The sequence below is a fragment of the Tupaia chinensis genome, unplaced genomic scaffold (genome assembly GCF_000334495.1).
Source record: "Tupaia chinensis unplaced genomic scaffold, TupChi_1.0 Scaffold000250_1, whole genome shotgun sequence".
NCBI classification, from domain to species: Eukaryota; Metazoa; Chordata; class Mammalia; order Scandentia; family Tupaiidae; genus Tupaia; species Tupaia belangeri.
Window position 1 is genome coordinate 2,340,687 of NW_006159730.1, and position 15,880 is coordinate 2,356,566.

General features: G+C 40.8%; 1 protein-coding gene across 1 annotated transcript in view; it reads left to right on the plus strand.

Annotated features, from left to right (window-relative positions):
* The first annotated feature begins 274 nt into the window (after window positions 1-274).
* DNA2 (DNA replication helicase/nuclease 2) overlaps window positions 275-15,880 on the plus strand; it is a 47,394-nt gene continuing 31,788 nt past the window's right edge. Inside the window, exons 1-7 of the mRNA XM_006148938.3 lie at window positions 275-435; window positions 2,222-2,401; window positions 4,823-5,006; window positions 7,856-8,001; window positions 10,281-10,412; window positions 12,231-12,450; window positions 14,636-14,753. Of these exons, the coding sequence (XP_006149000.2) occupies window positions 362-435; window positions 2,222-2,401; window positions 4,823-5,006; window positions 7,856-8,001; window positions 10,281-10,412; window positions 12,231-12,450; window positions 14,636-14,753 (1,054 nt within the window). The 5' untranslated portion in view covers window positions 275-361. The remainder of the gene's footprint in view (window positions 436-2,221; window positions 2,402-4,822; window positions 5,007-7,855; window positions 8,002-10,280; window positions 10,413-12,230; window positions 12,451-14,635; window positions 14,754-15,880) is intronic.

The following is a 15,880-nucleotide window of genomic DNA, read 5'->3' on the forward strand; positions in this document are numbered from 1 at the left end:
GCTAACAAAGGACGCCTGGCTTTGAGCAACTGCAGATGGTTCTGTACAGCCTGAGTGTGTGGGGGGCACGGTTTGGAGAGTGAAAAGAGAGCGCGGGAGCGTTTAGTCTCGGCCAGATATGAAGACTTTTATTTCCCAAGCCCTAAGCAAAGAACCAAAGGTGAGACCACTGCTCCGGCTGCTCAGGTGGGGGGCTCCAGGGGCCCGGAGCCGCAGCTGCCTCCCTGCGCAGGTCACTTGGGCTTCGGCGGCTCGGCGCATGCGCTCGGCGCTGCGCAGGCTCGCGCCCTATTCCTTTTTCTGTGTTTCCCTCGGTTCCCCTGATTTTTCCTGGCCACAGTTTGCAGACCCCACGACCAGGATGGAGCAGCTGGACGCTCCGGAGCTGCTGATGAAGAAGAGATTCGAGGAGGAGGCGGCGCGGCCGGAGGAGCTGTGAGCCAGCCTGGGGGAGGGTGTGGGAACCGAGCGGGAGATTTGAAAGCGAGGAGCGGGAAAGGCCGCGCTGGCGCCTCTGCGGGCTGACCGCGGTGGAGACCGGACCCCTGCCCCTGTCCTGGCACCCGAGGAGCCCGGAGCTCCAAGGTCCTTATAAAAGGAGATTGCAGTACCTAGACTTTTCTCATTGTTTGATTGGAGGACCTAATCCCAGGGAGATCCCTGCACCCTCAGCGTGGTGTAAAAGATCGGGACCCTTAAACTCAATTATGATGTGGAATTACTTTCAATAGTAATAGCAAGAATATTAATAAATACTGAGGGACGTTTGCATTTGGGTGTTTAGTCAGCGATTTTTTTTGAGAGATCTTGGGAAATTCATGACCTGAGGCTAGGCAGAGTTCTTGAATAAAATGTTTACAAAATATTAGACCCTTAAGTCAAAGGTTGTGTAGGGTAACCTGAAAGACATTTGGAGTTGTAATTGGGGAGACAGTGACTTTGGACTCTCCTTTGGCCCCTCACTGATTGAGACGTCAGAGGGACTTAGGGGAGAAGGGCTGCTTTCTAGGAGAGATTGTTTTGCATAGTTTTCAGGTAACTTGGACAATGTAAAAGCAATGTGAAATTGACTTAAGTAAAACCTTTTGGGGGCCAGCAGGTGGCGTGGTGGTTAAGGCGTTGAACTCCTATATGGCTGACCAGGTTCCAGTCCTGGATCTGGCAATTTGCTTTCTCACTTTCCCTCTCTCTGTCTTTCTCTGGTGAGTACATATGCTCTATAGCAAATTAAAATAATAATAATAAATAAAATTTTAAAAAGAATTTCTCAGTTACTCTATGAAAGAATGACACTGTGGTAGGTATTAAGCTTGCTTTCTCTGCCAAGGAGGTTGGGGGCCAGTGCTTTTTGATCCCCAATGACTTTTTATAGAAATTATTATTTAAAAATGTTTTTCTTAGAATTATTTTTATTTATTTAACTCCATTTATTATTATTATTATTTTATTTGACCAGAGGGAGGAAGAGAGAGAGAAAAAGGGAAAGCAAGAAAACAAGCTGCCAGGTCCAGGACTCGAACTGCTGTCGACCATGTGGGAATCCAGCATCCTTAACCACCGTACAATCTGCTGGTCCTTAGAAATTATTTAATTTTGTTTATTATTATTATTATTATTATTTGCTATAGGGCATATGTGCTCACCAGAGAGAGAGAGAGAGAAAGTGAGAAAGTAAGCCCCAGGTCTGTGACTTGAACCACATTTGGCCATGTGGGAGTCCAGTGCTTCAACCACCGCACCACCTGGGGTCCCCTCATGAACATGTTTCATTTATTTATTTTAGAGGTTTCTACCTTAGAACGCATATACTCACTGGGGGGCAGGGGAGAGACAGTGAGAGGGAAGGTGAGAAATCACTCCACAGGGGAGACAGCCACACTGCATGACTCTCAAGCCACTGGATTTGGGACTTGAACCATGGTTGGCCATCTGGGAGTCTGGTGACATAACCATTATACCATCTGCTGGCCCTATAAAGCTGTTTTAAAAGGCATTATTTTTGGGACCAGCAGTTGGTGTAATAGCTATGTTGCTGGACTCCCATGTAGATGACCGCAGTATCTTTGCTCTCTCAATTGTATCTATTTAGCCAAAGATCATTGTGAAGCTTTCTGGAAGAAACAAACCTAGAGAACTGAGACATTAGTTTGTAGATAAGATAGATTGGGTAGCTTCTTATTTTATGGTTACGCTAAAATAGTTTTGTACATGTGTGCTTTAGTTTTCAGAAGGTAGAAGCTTCCTTTCCTAAAACAGTTCTGAGCCAAGGAATGGATAACCGATACCTGGTGTTAGCGGTCAATACTGTACAGGATGAAGATGGGAACCATGAAAAGCATCTGCTCATCTCTGCTTCCCAGTCACTGCAATCTAAAGAACTATGCATCCTAAAGAATGACTGGTAATTTCTGTGTGCCCTTGAGCACTGATCTGATGGTCTTACAGTACACTATTGTAAAATACGTCAAGTGGCTTGTGTGGATGTTGCTATAATTTAATTGTTAAAGGGGCATTCGAATAGAACCTGGCTTAATTCTACATGAAAATTGTGTCTGTTTCCCCAGCATTGAGTTTATTCAAAAAGTGAATTTTAAAATATTGCCAGAGGATGCGTGTGCTAATCAGAGAGAGAGAGAAAGAAAGCACCCCCCAGTGGAGCATGATCACTCTGCAGTCCCTTCTCCATTTTCCCATCCTGTCAGGATTTGGGGCAAATATGCACATGCATGTAGTGTTTTTTCTTTTTTCTTTCTTTTTGGGAGAGGTTTTTGCTATAGGGTGTGTGCGCTCACCAGAAAGACAGAGAGACAGAAAGCGAGAAGTCACCCCCCCAGGAGGGATGGCCATGCCACAATCCCTTCTCCATTCTCCTCTTTGGATCTTGGGCCTGCTTGCATGCACATGTGCCCGGCGTGAGTTTAAGCCGCCGGGTCCAGGACTCAAACCGCAGTCAACTACATGGGAGTCCAGTGAAATAGCCATTACACTAACTGTTTGTTCCAAGCAGTGTTTTTTCAAGCCACTGGGACCGAGATTAAGACCGCAGTTATCCATGTAGAATCCAGCTCCACTAGGCTATGGGACATCCCCCCCACAATCCCAATTGATTTCATTGTTTTTTGAAAATCAGGTATAAAGGGCTGTATTAATGACTACTTCCTATTTCCCAGTACCTTCTTTTTTTTTTTTTTTTTTTTTTTAATTTTGAGGGAGAGAGTTTTGCTATAGGGCACATGTGCTCGCTGAACAGAAGGAGAGAGACAGAAAGCGAAAAATCTCCCCCCAGGGGAGATGACCATGCTGCATTCCCTTGTCCTCCATTCTCTCAGGATCTTGGGTATGCCTGCACATGTACCCGACGTGAGTTTTAAGCCACCGGGTCCGTGGGAGTCCAATGACGTAACCATTACATCATCTGCTGGTCCCCTACTTCCCAGTGTCTTCTAAGTTTGTAGCTTAAAACTCATGTCAGTTCTCACTAAGAGAAAAATAACATAAGAACATTCTTGGGCAGGCTCTGTGGCATGGTAGTTAAGGCAGCCATATCTCACATGGCCAGATACATGGTTCAAGTCCTAGACCTAGCAGCTTGAGAGACATGCTGGAGGTATGTGCATGCATGCCCAAAATCCTGAAAGGAGGGAGAGATGCAGAAAAAGGGATTGCAGCATGACCGTGACCATACCAGCATGAGGTTTTCTGTCTCCAGTGAGTGCAGGTACTCTATAGCAAATCTCTCTTAAAAAAAAAAGGGAATTAATTATTAAAACAGTCCATTTCATAATTGTTATATATTATAGCAGCAAGGATTTGATAGCTTTTGCAGTAGACATGGCTAGTGCTAAGCAGTTTTCCTGTTTGGGAGTTAAGAATAACCTGAGTTTTCTCAGGTGTGTTTCAAAAATGGAAAGGGGTACAGTGACTAGAGTTGATTTAGAAAATTATGCCCTTGTATTTAATTTTTTTAAAGACCCAGAAATTGGGGCTGGCAGGTGGTATAGTGGTTTGGGTGCTGGACTTCCACATTGCTGACTGTGGTTTGAGTCCTGTACCTGGCAGCTTGCTTTCTCATTTTCCCTTTCTCTGTCTCTTTCTGGTAAAGTTAAACAGTAATATTAACAAATAGAATCAAATACATCTTTTTTTTTTAATAATACCATTATTTTAACTGTCACCATGCCATCTGCTGGCCTCAAATTATATATATATATATATATATATAAAACCCAGAAACTTAGAAATACTTATTTCTTCTTCAGATAAAATTCGCATTAATTTTTTCCAGCTGCCTTAATATACATAAATGTAGGATCCTAAACTGTTCATTTATACTTAAAAAAAATTTTTTTAGGAGAGACTTTTGCTAAAAATTGCGCTTGCCAGAAAAATAGACTGAGATATATATATATATATATATATATAAAACCCAGAAACTTAGAAATACTTATTTCTTCTTCAGATAAAATTCGCATTAATTTTTTCCAGCTGCCTTAATATACATAAATGTAGGATCCTAAACTGTTCATTTATACTTAAAAAAAATTTTTTTAGGAGAGACTTTTGCTAAAAATTGCGCTTGCCAGAAAAATAGACTGAGACAGAAAGCAAGAAATCACCCCCTAAGGGGTAATGGCTATGCTGCAATTCCTTTTCTCCGTTCTCCTCTTGGGAGCTTGGGTACACACACGCATGCACACGCACCGGGCGTGAGTTTAAGCCACTGGGTCTGGGACTCCAACCGTGTTTGACTCCATGGGAGTCCAGTGATGTAACTATTATGCCATCTGCTGGTTCCTATGCATTAACTTTCCTTTATTTTCAGGTGTTCCATACCAGTGGAGCCAGGAGATATCATTCATTTGGAGGGAACCAGCACACCTAATACTTGGATAATAGATGAAAATTTTGGTTATTTGATTCTATATCCAGACATGCTAATTTCTGGCACAAGCATAGCCAGTAGTATTCGGTGTATGAGGAGAGCTGTTTTAAGTGAAACTTTTAAGGTAAACAATATTAATAGCTAATTCTATAGAGTCTTAGAATTTACAGAGAACTTTTACATTTATTATTTCATTTAATCTTCCCAACATTCCAGCAAGGTATATGATATTAAGTAGCTGCATTTTACAGATGAGGAAAATGGGCTGATAGAGATTAGGTGACGTGTCTGAAGTCACTTTTTTTTTAAGGCTTTGCCATAGGGTATGTGCACTCACCTCCGAGAGACAGTGAGAGAGAAAGTGAGAAGAGAAATCACCCCCAGAGAGGATGGCCACCCCACAGTCCCTTCTCCATTTTCCTCCTGTGATTTTTGGCATGCACATGCACGTGCCTGGCATGATTTTCAAGCTGCTGGGTCTAGCACTCAAATCACGATTGGCCATGTAGGAGTCCAGCACCTTAACCATCATGTCGCCTGCTGGCTCCATGTGTAATCTTTTTTTAAAATCTTTTTTTAATCTTTTTTTTTTTAATTGCCATAGAACATACACCAGAGAGACAGAGGGGAGAAGAAAGCCCCTTGTAGGGCATGGCTACACTGCAATCCCTTCTCCGTTTCTCCATTCTGTAAGGATTTTGCGCATGCACATGTACACCAGGCATGTTGTTTAAGCTGCCAGGTCTGGGATTTGAACTGCTTTTAGATCTCATTCCCTTAACCACTAGGCTACATGGCTGTCCTTTCTTTTTTAAGTTTATTGTCTTCAGAGAGAGAGAGAGGCATCCCAACAGAGTTATACCAAATCTACTCTCGGTCAGCTAGGATCATGGGCATGTGTGGTGTGCCTACCTGTATAGATGTATAAGGAGACCTCAGGCTGCGAACTTGGAATCTTCCTGTGTGGCCTCAGTATCATGGAGCACTGTGTTACTCCTGAGCACTACACCTGGCCCCCAGGGTATTTTTTTCAATTGTGTAATTTATTTGAGTATTAAAAACAAAAAAGGTAACTGAGCAAAAAAGTGAAAGAGACCAGATGGTGGTGCGGTGGTGAAATACACTCTCTGTGGGGCCAGCAGGTGACATGGTGGTTAAGAGCACTGGATTCTCACGTGGCCGACTGTGGTTCAAATCCCAGACCTCACGGCCTCCTTTCTTGCTTTTTCTTCCTCTTTCTCTCTGTCTCTGTCTGGTCAGATTAAAAATGATTAATAACAAATGGGATTAAATAAATAAATAATTCTTTTTTAAAAAAGAAAGAAATATCCTCTGCAAGACTGACCCACATGGGAAGGTTCCTGGTTTGGATCTGGAGACCTCCCTGAATGCTCTGGCATGAACTTGCAAATGACCTAGAGCTGGCTGAAGGCTGGGGTGGATTGCAGCATCCAGACCCGATTGGGGTGTTGTCTGTTTGTCTCACTGTGTCTCTCTCATGGAGGAAATAAATGGACAGGCTTTGAGGAGATAAAAAGAGTAAAAAAAAAAGAAAAATGAGGCCAGCAGGTTACATAGTGATTGAGGTGACTGGATTCCACATGGTAGACTTCACGGTTCAAGTCCTGGACCTGGCAGTTTGAAAATCATGTGAGATGCATGTGTATGCATGCCCAAAATTGCAGGAGGAGAAAGAAGGAGTAGGGATTGCTGCATGATCACTTCCTCTGAAGAGCTACTTTCTCACTCCCCCTCTTCTCTCAATGATGAGCACATAAGTCATTTAGCAATATTAAAAAAGAAATTGGAACCAGCAGTTAGCATAATGGCTATGTCGCTGGACTCCCACATAGTCGTCTGTGGTTCGAGTCCCGGACCCGGTGGCTTAAACTCACACTGGGCACGTGTGCGTGCGTGCCCAAGATCCCAAGAGGAGAATAGAGGAGAAGGGATTGCAGCGTGACCATCCCCTCTGGGGGGTGATTTCTTGCTTTCTATCTCTCTGTCTGTCTGGCGAGCGCACGTGCCCTATAGCAAAAACCTCTCAAAAAAAAAGAAATTGCCAGGGCCAGTAGGTGGCATGGTGGTTAAGACCCTGGACTCCCATATATTGACCACAGATTGAGTCATAGACCTGCAGGCTTGCTTTCTCACTTTCCCCTCTTTTTCTCTCTCCATTGTTATTATTTAAAAATTTACTGTAGGGCACATATGCTCACCAGAAAAAGAGAAAGAGGGAGGGAAAGTTGGGACCAGCGGATGGTGTAATGGTTACGTTGCTGGACTCCCATGTGGTCGACCATGATTCAAGACCCAGACCCAGCGGCTTCAAATTCATACTGGGTACATGTACGTCTGTGCCCAGAATCGTGAGAGGAGACTGGAGGAAAAGGGATTGTGGCGTGGCCATCCCTCTAGGAGGTGATTTCTTGCTTTCTGTCTCTCTCGTGAGTGCACGAGCTTTATAGCAAAAATCTCTAAAAAACAGAAAAACCATAATTACTTAAACATTGCCAGAGGGCAGAGAGAGAGAGAGAGAGAGAGAGAGAGAGAGCGCACCCCCAATGGGGTATAATCATGCTGTAGTCCTTTCTCCATTTCTCCTTTCTGCAAGGATTTTAGGCACACGTACACACATACCCAGTGTGATTTTTAAGCCACCAGGGCCAAGATTTGAACTTCATTTGTCTATGTGGGATCCAGCTCCCTTAACTACTAGGTGCCGTCCTTTTAAATTTTTAAAAACTAGAAATATACTGATTTTTAAAATAACTCATATTTGTAAAATAATTCAGATAATTCTGAATAAGGTGAAAGTTGCCTATAAGCCTACCCTCTAGAAAAAAAACATTGGTGTTTTGGCATTTGTCTTAGAGTACACTTGGGCTATCTGTGTTTAATAGATTGGGTAATAAATGTACAATCATGTCTGTTCACAAGTTATGAAATAAAATGTAGTATTTGTTTTTATAGAGCTCTGATCCAGCCACACGCCAAATGCTGATTGGTACAGTTCTCCATGAAGTATTTCAAAAGGCAATAAATGATAGCTTTGCTCCAGAAAAGCTACAAGAACTTGCTTTCCAAACTCTTCAAGAAATAAGGCATTTGAAGGAAATGTAAGTAGTTATGTGGAGAACTGTAGGTACAAATATAGTATGAACTTTCTTCCTAGCATCTGTAAGGTATTTGAATATTAGACTCTTCAACACAAATTTGTGTAATCTAAGAATGCAGATTCCAAGGTTGCCGTACCTTATTGCAAATGTATAGAGTTTCTGAAATTGCTTTCTCCCTCTTCCTGTCCCGGTTTCTCTGTCTCTTCTAGTGAGCTCATGCAATCTCTGGCAAAATTACTGTATGGTAGTTTGTAATGTCTTCAAGTCTCAATGTCTGATGAATGTGCTATTATTAACATGAGAAAATTGTCAATTATATATTTTCAAAGAAGTCTTCAGAGTGTTGAAGACTATGCCAATACTCATGTAAACCCAGGCCTGCAGGGAGAGAATAACAGCAGTAAATTGATACAACACAGGATAGAAGTGGGCAGAGGGCTTAAGAGTTTAGGTTTCAGATCTAGAACTGAATGTCCTTTGGAAGGAACCTAACTTCTGGGCCTTAGTTTCCTCAGCTATAAAGTAGAAGCAACAGTAATAGTACCTAACTCATGGAGTTACAATGAGGGCTGAAGGCATTTATTCATGTGAAGCACCTAGACTATAGGCCTTATGTGGTGCTGGCCCATAGCACCATGTTAAGTATTCATTGTTATCATCTTCATGCCATAATGCGTTCTTACCACAGGCTAGGTACTTTGCATAGAATGTTTTATTTAGTCTTTAACTCTTATGAAGTAGTTGTTATCTCCACCTTGCAGATGAGGAAACAGGCTCAATTTTTAGTGAACTGCCCCAAACTCATATACCTCATTGGTACAGTGTTAGGATTCAAAACCTAGGTGTGGTCTGACACACAGACCAGTGTGCTCCTAACACCATGGAGTAGGGAGTAGAAAACTTACACAAAGAGAAGGAACTGAAAGACCCATCCTGGAAGGGTGAGTTTATGATATCAGTTCATAAAACTTTGGTCTCAGGACCCCTTTACACTAAATAATCATTGAGGACCATAAAGAACTTTTGTTTATGTGGGCTATAGCTATAGACAGTTACTGTGCTAAAAGTCAGAACTCAGATAATTAAAATGTCTATTAATTTCATTTAGAAGTAGCAGCATCCAGGGGCTGGTAGGTGGCATGGTGATTAAAGGTGCTGACTCCCACGTGGCCAACCACAGTTCAAGTCCTGAACCTGGCAGCTTGCTTTCTCACTTTCACTCTTCTCTCTCTCACTCTGGCCCTCTGGTCAAATTAAAATAAATAAATAAATAAAGTTAAAAAAATTATTAAAAAAAAGAAGTAACAACATCCATTCCATGTTAACATAAATAAAATTTTAATGAAAAAGAACTATTTTATATGGAATTATAATTCTTATTTTTTTCCTTTGTGTGAAGTCTTTTAGAACAGGTTAACAGTCAACTGCATAAATATTACTAATATTTTTTAAATAGAAAATTAAGTTGTCGCTTGGTAATTCACAAGCTATCATGCAAATAAAAAGACAAGAATAAAATGATTTGAGATGAGAACAACTTACCATTAGAAAAAAATGAACTATTTTGAGAAAAAAAGGAAAAAGATGAGTGGCATGTTTAATATTTTTGCAAACTTTTAAAATGTCTGACTTAAGGGGGACCAGCAGGTGGTGTGGTGGTTAAGGAGCTAGACTCCCACATGGCTGACCATGGTTTGAGTCTTGGACCTGGTGGCTTGCTTTCTCACTTTCTCTCTCTCTCTGGTCAAATTAAAAAATAAATGAACGAATAAATAAAATTAAATAATTCCAAAAAATTAAAATAATAATAATAAAAATGATGATGATGAATTAAAATAATTATTAATAAAAAATAGTCTGACTTCAGGACCAGCAGATGGTGTAGTGGTTACATTGCTGGACTTCCACATGGCCGACCACAGTTTGAGTCCCAGACCCGTGTGCATATATGCCCAAGATGCCATGAGGAAAAGGGATTGTAGTATGGCCATCCCCCCGGGGGTAATTACTCATTTTCCCTCACACGGTGTCTCTCTCCCCAGGGAGCACACACGCCGTAAAGCAAAAACCTCAAAAAAAAAAAAGTAGTACAATATCTGACTTAACACAAGTCAGCTGGGATCCAGTTGCCTTAAGCTCCATACCTACTGGCCTGTTCTTCACATTTTATTTATACATTCATTAGCCAGTGGACACTAGATTATTTATTTAGATGTTTTTGTCCTTGTTTACCTTTCTCATATTTATGTTTTCATATTTAATATCTCTTATTTTGTTAGGTACCGTTTAAATCTGAGTCAAGAAGAAATAAAACAAGAAGTAGAAGAGTATCTTCCTTCATTTTCTAAATGGGCTGGAGATTTCATGCACAGGAATACTTCAGGTGACTTTCCACAGATGCAGCTATCTCTGTAAGAAACACGTTTTGTTTATATGACGTTCTGTGTGTAGACTAGAATTTTATAGGGTATGTTGAGTCAAAGCCTTTAAAAAGTTGAGCTATAGGCAGGCCAGTCAGTGGCATGGTGGTGAAGGCAGTTGGTCCCATGTGACTGACTGCCTTATTCCCAGACCCTGTGGCTTGAGAAACACTCTGGGTATGCATGTCCAAAATCCCAAAAGGAGGGAGAAATGGAGGACAGCGTGCACAAACCCTCTGGCAAGTGAGAAAAAGTGGAGGGAATTGTTGGGAGAGAAAATGTAGGTAACAAAAGGCAGTGTGGAACCCTGGAAGCTGGCAGCATGTAAGGGACAGAGAATCCATCCAAGAAGATTTAAGATGAACCAACAGGGATTTGCTAGCCTAGGAGAAGTATATTGTAGAAGCCAAGTTATGAGTGTGGGACTCACAGTCATCTATGATCTAAACGGAATCTTTGAGATCAAGTCTTATATTTCTTTTCTCCAAAAAGACTTTATCTTTTTTTAAAAGATAATTATTTACTTAATTTTTATTCATTCATTTATTTATTTTAATTTGACAGAGAGAGACAGGGTGAGGGGAGTGAGAAAGAAAGCCATCTGGGATTCCAACCATGGTCAGCCATGTGGGAGCACCCAGTGCCTTCACCACCATGCCACCTATTGATCACCAGAAGTATCATTATCTTAAAAACTATATTCTATAGGCTGGCCCAAATGCCTAGTGATTAAGGGAACCAGATCCCATGTGGTTGACTATATGGTTCGTGTCCCTGATCCTATGGCTTGAGGAACATGCCAGGTGCATGTGCACGCATGCTAAGAATCCTGATGGGATGGAGAAATTGAGGAAAAGGGATTGCGACATGACCATCCCCCAGTGGGGGTGCTTTCTCACTTTCCTTCTTTGTCTCTCTGGTGAGTGCATGTGTCCTCTAGTGAAAAAAAAAATTAAACAGAACTTCTTTTGTAATATAAAAAGTATTATTGAGTACTTTGTTTTAAATATTGATAGTGGTGGGACCAGCTGATGGCATAATGGTTATGTCTCTGGACTCCCAAATAGTCAACCGTGGTTCCAGTCCCAGACCTAGCAACTTAAAAACTCATGCCAGGCATGTGTGCTCAAGATCCTGAGAGGAGAATGGAGGAGAAGGAATTAAGGCGTGGCCATCCCCCTCTGGGGGATGATTTCTCACTTTCTATCCCTCTGTCTCTCCGGTGAGTGCATGTGCCCTATAGCAAAAATCGCTCTTAAAAAAATATTGATAGTAGCAAAGGAATTACTTAAGGATTACATAAAGAAAATAACGGGGAAATGTAGGGGTGGACAGGGTCAGAAAATTTTCATCAGGTCGTGTGTGGCTGAAGTGTTGGATGAACAAGCTTCATGTTTCATAGATAGCTTATTTTTACCCAGTTTAAGGTGATGTTAGATAAAGGAATACCACTTTGCCATGCAGGGTGCAACACATGCAAATTTCCATATATTGATTTGTGTAATAATTGTGTATCAGATTGGTTTTGTGGCTCCAGAAAGCCAAGTAGTAAGTTGTAATAATCTAGACTTGAGGAAATAAAAGATTGAGTTAAGATTGTAGTAGAAATGAATTGAAAGGGACTGATGGTAAATATTAAGAAAGGTTAAATTACATGAGTCAGCGCATTTAATCACTGCTGAAAATATATGTAGGCTCCTTCACACCCAAAATTCTCAGCATGTAATAGAGTCAGAGCCATGTGAAATGAGCTAAGTATTCTTTCTAATCATGTGCTTCATGTGTTGTGTGTGTGTGTTTGTTTTTTAGGCCAAGTGATGGTAGTAAGAATAATTCAGCATGTAACATTGAGGTAATAAACTCACTGGATATTGAAGAAAGCATTTGGTCCCCTCGGTTTGGACTGAAGGGCAAAATAGATGTTACAGTTGGTGTGAAAATACATCGTGGAAATAAAACAAAATATAAAATAATGCCATTGGAGCTTAAAACTGGCAAAGAATCGAATTCTATTGAACACCGTAGTCAGGTATAAAATTCTAAAAAAATTGTCTGAATTTGTAATATACTTAAAGATGTAGTCTGCTTTATATATTTTGGTTCAATTCAGGTTATTTTTATTTGAGTTTTATGTAGACCATTTTTTTTTTTAAATAGAGGTTTTGTTGTAGGGTGTATGCTTGCTGGAGAGACAGAGAGACAGAAAGTGAGAAATCGTCCCTGAGGGGTGATGGCCACGTCACAATTCCTCCTCTTTTTTCCTTTCAGGATTTGGGGCACTTATGCACACGAGTTCAGTGTGAGGTTTTTTTGTTTGTTTGTTTTTTGTTTTTAATAATTAATTTAGTTTTATTTATTCATTCATTTATTTTAATTTGATCAGAGAGACACACACACACACAGAGAAGGAAAGTGAGAAAGCAAGCTACCAGGTCTGGGACTCAAACCATGGTCAGCCATGTGGGAGTGTCTAGCACTTTAACCACCCCGCAACCTGCTGGCCCCTCGATGTGAGTTTTAAGCTGCCAGGTCTGGGACTCAAACTGCAGCCTACTTTGTGGGAATCCAGCCACCTAACAGTTATTGTCATCTGTTGGTCCCGACTTTTATATTTTTAATGCATCCTGGGTATTCAGTTAATTTTCTACACACACACACACACACACACACACATACACACACACACATGTGATTTATATATTTATTTATATATGCTATAGTAGAAATTATCTTGGGCAAAGTAATTTACTAGCTGTTCTGGGAAGCTAGTGTTGCTATGTTTAGTCTACCAAACTATGAATAGATATACCTGGAAAAAAAATTTCCTTGATCATGTAAGTTAGGGAAACCAAGTGTATTTGGAGATTTTATGATGCATATTAGTCTGTTAAAGATTCTGAGAAGCCTTGTGCTGACTCCATTCCCTGGTGATTAAGGTAGCCTAATCCTACATGGCCAACCTTATAGTTCGGTTCCCTGCGCAGGTGGTTTGAGAAACATTCCCGATGTGTGTGTATGCCCAAAATCCTGATAAAAGGGAGAGATGGAGGAGAAGGGAAAGCAGCATGACCTTTCCCTATGAAGGGTGCTTTCTCTTCTTCCTCTGTCTCTTTCTCTCCAGCAAGTACCTGTGCCTTTATTTATTTCTCACTTTCTGTCTCTCTGTCTCTAACTCTTCATTTCTCCAGCATGTCAGGATTATAGGCACATATGCATACGTACCAGGCATGTTTTTCAAGCTGTTGGGGTAAGAACTTGAACCATAAAGTTGGTGATGTAGTGTCTACACCTCCGTGCTCTGGGTTTAACTGCTATACCATAGGGCTGACCCTTACGGTTCTATTTCATTTATGTTTAGTTTTTTCCTGAAGAATTATTTTGGGACCAGCAGGTGGCGTGGTGGTTTAGGCCTTGGACACTCCCACATGGCCGACCACGGTTCGATTCCCAGACCTGGTAGCTTGCTTTCCCTCTCTCTGGTCAAATTTAAAAAAAAAAGGAAAGAAAGAAAGAATGAATAAATAAAATGAAATGATTCTTTTAAAAAAAAGAATTCTTTTAAATTTAACTTTTTTCATTTGGATTTTTATTTATTTATTTTAATTTAACCAGAGAGGGACAGAATGAGAGCGAGAGAGGAAAAGCAAGAAAGCAAGCTGCCAGGTCTGGGACTTGAACCATGATCGGCCATGTGGGAGTCCAGTGCCCTTAACCACCATACCACCTGCCGGCCCCCTAGTAATGTTGCATTTTTGTGTAGAAAACCAGAAAAATCCATCATAACTTTTCCAATGACCCAGTAAGTCTGAATGTTTATTGTCTTAAGAACAATGATTTGTTTCATTATTCAAGTAAAACTGTGAAGCATGAACTATATTTCATGGCAATTAAATGTTTGTAATTAAAAAAAAAAAAAACACCAAACTTTTATTTATCTGTTTTTTGTGATTTTCGGGCTGCCAGGTCTGGTACTCAAACTGCAGTCGGCCATATGGGAGTCCAGCGCCTTATCCACCATGCCACCTGCCAGCTCTGGAAATTAAATTTTTGACAGAATTGTTGTGCTGTTTTTACTTAGCTCTTGTTATTTTCTAACTGAAATAGTTTCATTGACCTTTCAATTTTGGAATTATAACATATGTTGGTTTTGAGACAAATTAGGGAAATACAGGAAGTTATAGTTTTATTTGACAAAATCTTTAATGTTTTCACAGGTTGTTCTGTACACACTGCTAAGCCAGGAGAGAAGAGCTGATCCTGAGGCTGGATTGCTTCTTTACCTCAAGACTGGTCAGATGTACCCTGTGGCTGCCAACCATCTAGATAAAAGAGGTTGAGGTGTTTTCTTTCAGTTTTTCTTCTCTGCATTCGATCTGCCTTGCCTCTTCACCTTGTGGTGGTACATAGTTATACCTGACTATCTGCTCATTGCCCTTGGTAGACTTAATACAGGGCATAATTTATAGTTGTGTGTGTGTTCAATTTGCCAAGTGGTATGTACATTTGCCCAGAGAGGGAGTGGGAAAGTGATAATCACTCCTCATGGAGAATGGTCACACTGCAACCCCTTCTCCTCCATTTCTCCAAAATCTCTTTTGGGGATTTTGGGCATGCATGTATATGTAACCAGCGTGTTTCTCAAGCTATTGGATATGGGACTTGAACTGCACAGTTGGCCATGTAGGATACAGCTGTCTTAACCACCACATGGGCAGGCTTTTTTTTTTATAATTGTTTTTATTTAACTTGATTTATTATTATTATTTTTTAACTTGACTATAGAGAGAGAGGGGGAAAGTGAGAAAGCAAGCTGCCAGGTCTGAGTCTTGAACTATGGTCAGCTGTGTGGGAGTCCAGCACTCCAACCACCATGCCACCTGCTGTTCCCCTGTATTTTATTTTTTTAATAGTTGTATTTTCAAGCCTTTTTTTTTTTTTTTTTTCTTTGACAGAGTTCCTGCATGTTCTGAGAAAGAAATCTTCAGTGTGATATGGTCACATCACAATCCTCTTTCCTCCATTTCTCCATTCCGTTCAGATTTTGGGCATGAACACACATACACCCAATAATTTTTCAAGCCAGTGAGGCTGAGATTTAAATTATTGTCAGCCTTGTGGAATCTGGCTTCCTTAACTACTATGCTATAGGATTGGTTCTAGAGTTGGTTCTTTTTTTATTGTGTGTTTTAGTTTGCTATAGGGTGCATGTACTTTCTGCAGAGAGAGAGAGAGAGAGAGAGAGAGAGAAGAAAAGTGAGAAATGATCCTCTGGGGGATGGCCACACTGCAATCTTTTCTATTTTCCTCTTGGAAATTGGGTCTTACATGCCCACATGCCTGTTATATGCACACATGCCTCAAGCCTTTGGGTTTGAGACTCAAACTGTGCAGTTGGCCCTGTGGGATCCAGCCACTTTTTTTTTTTTTTTAAGAGAGATTTTTTTTATAGGTCATGCCCA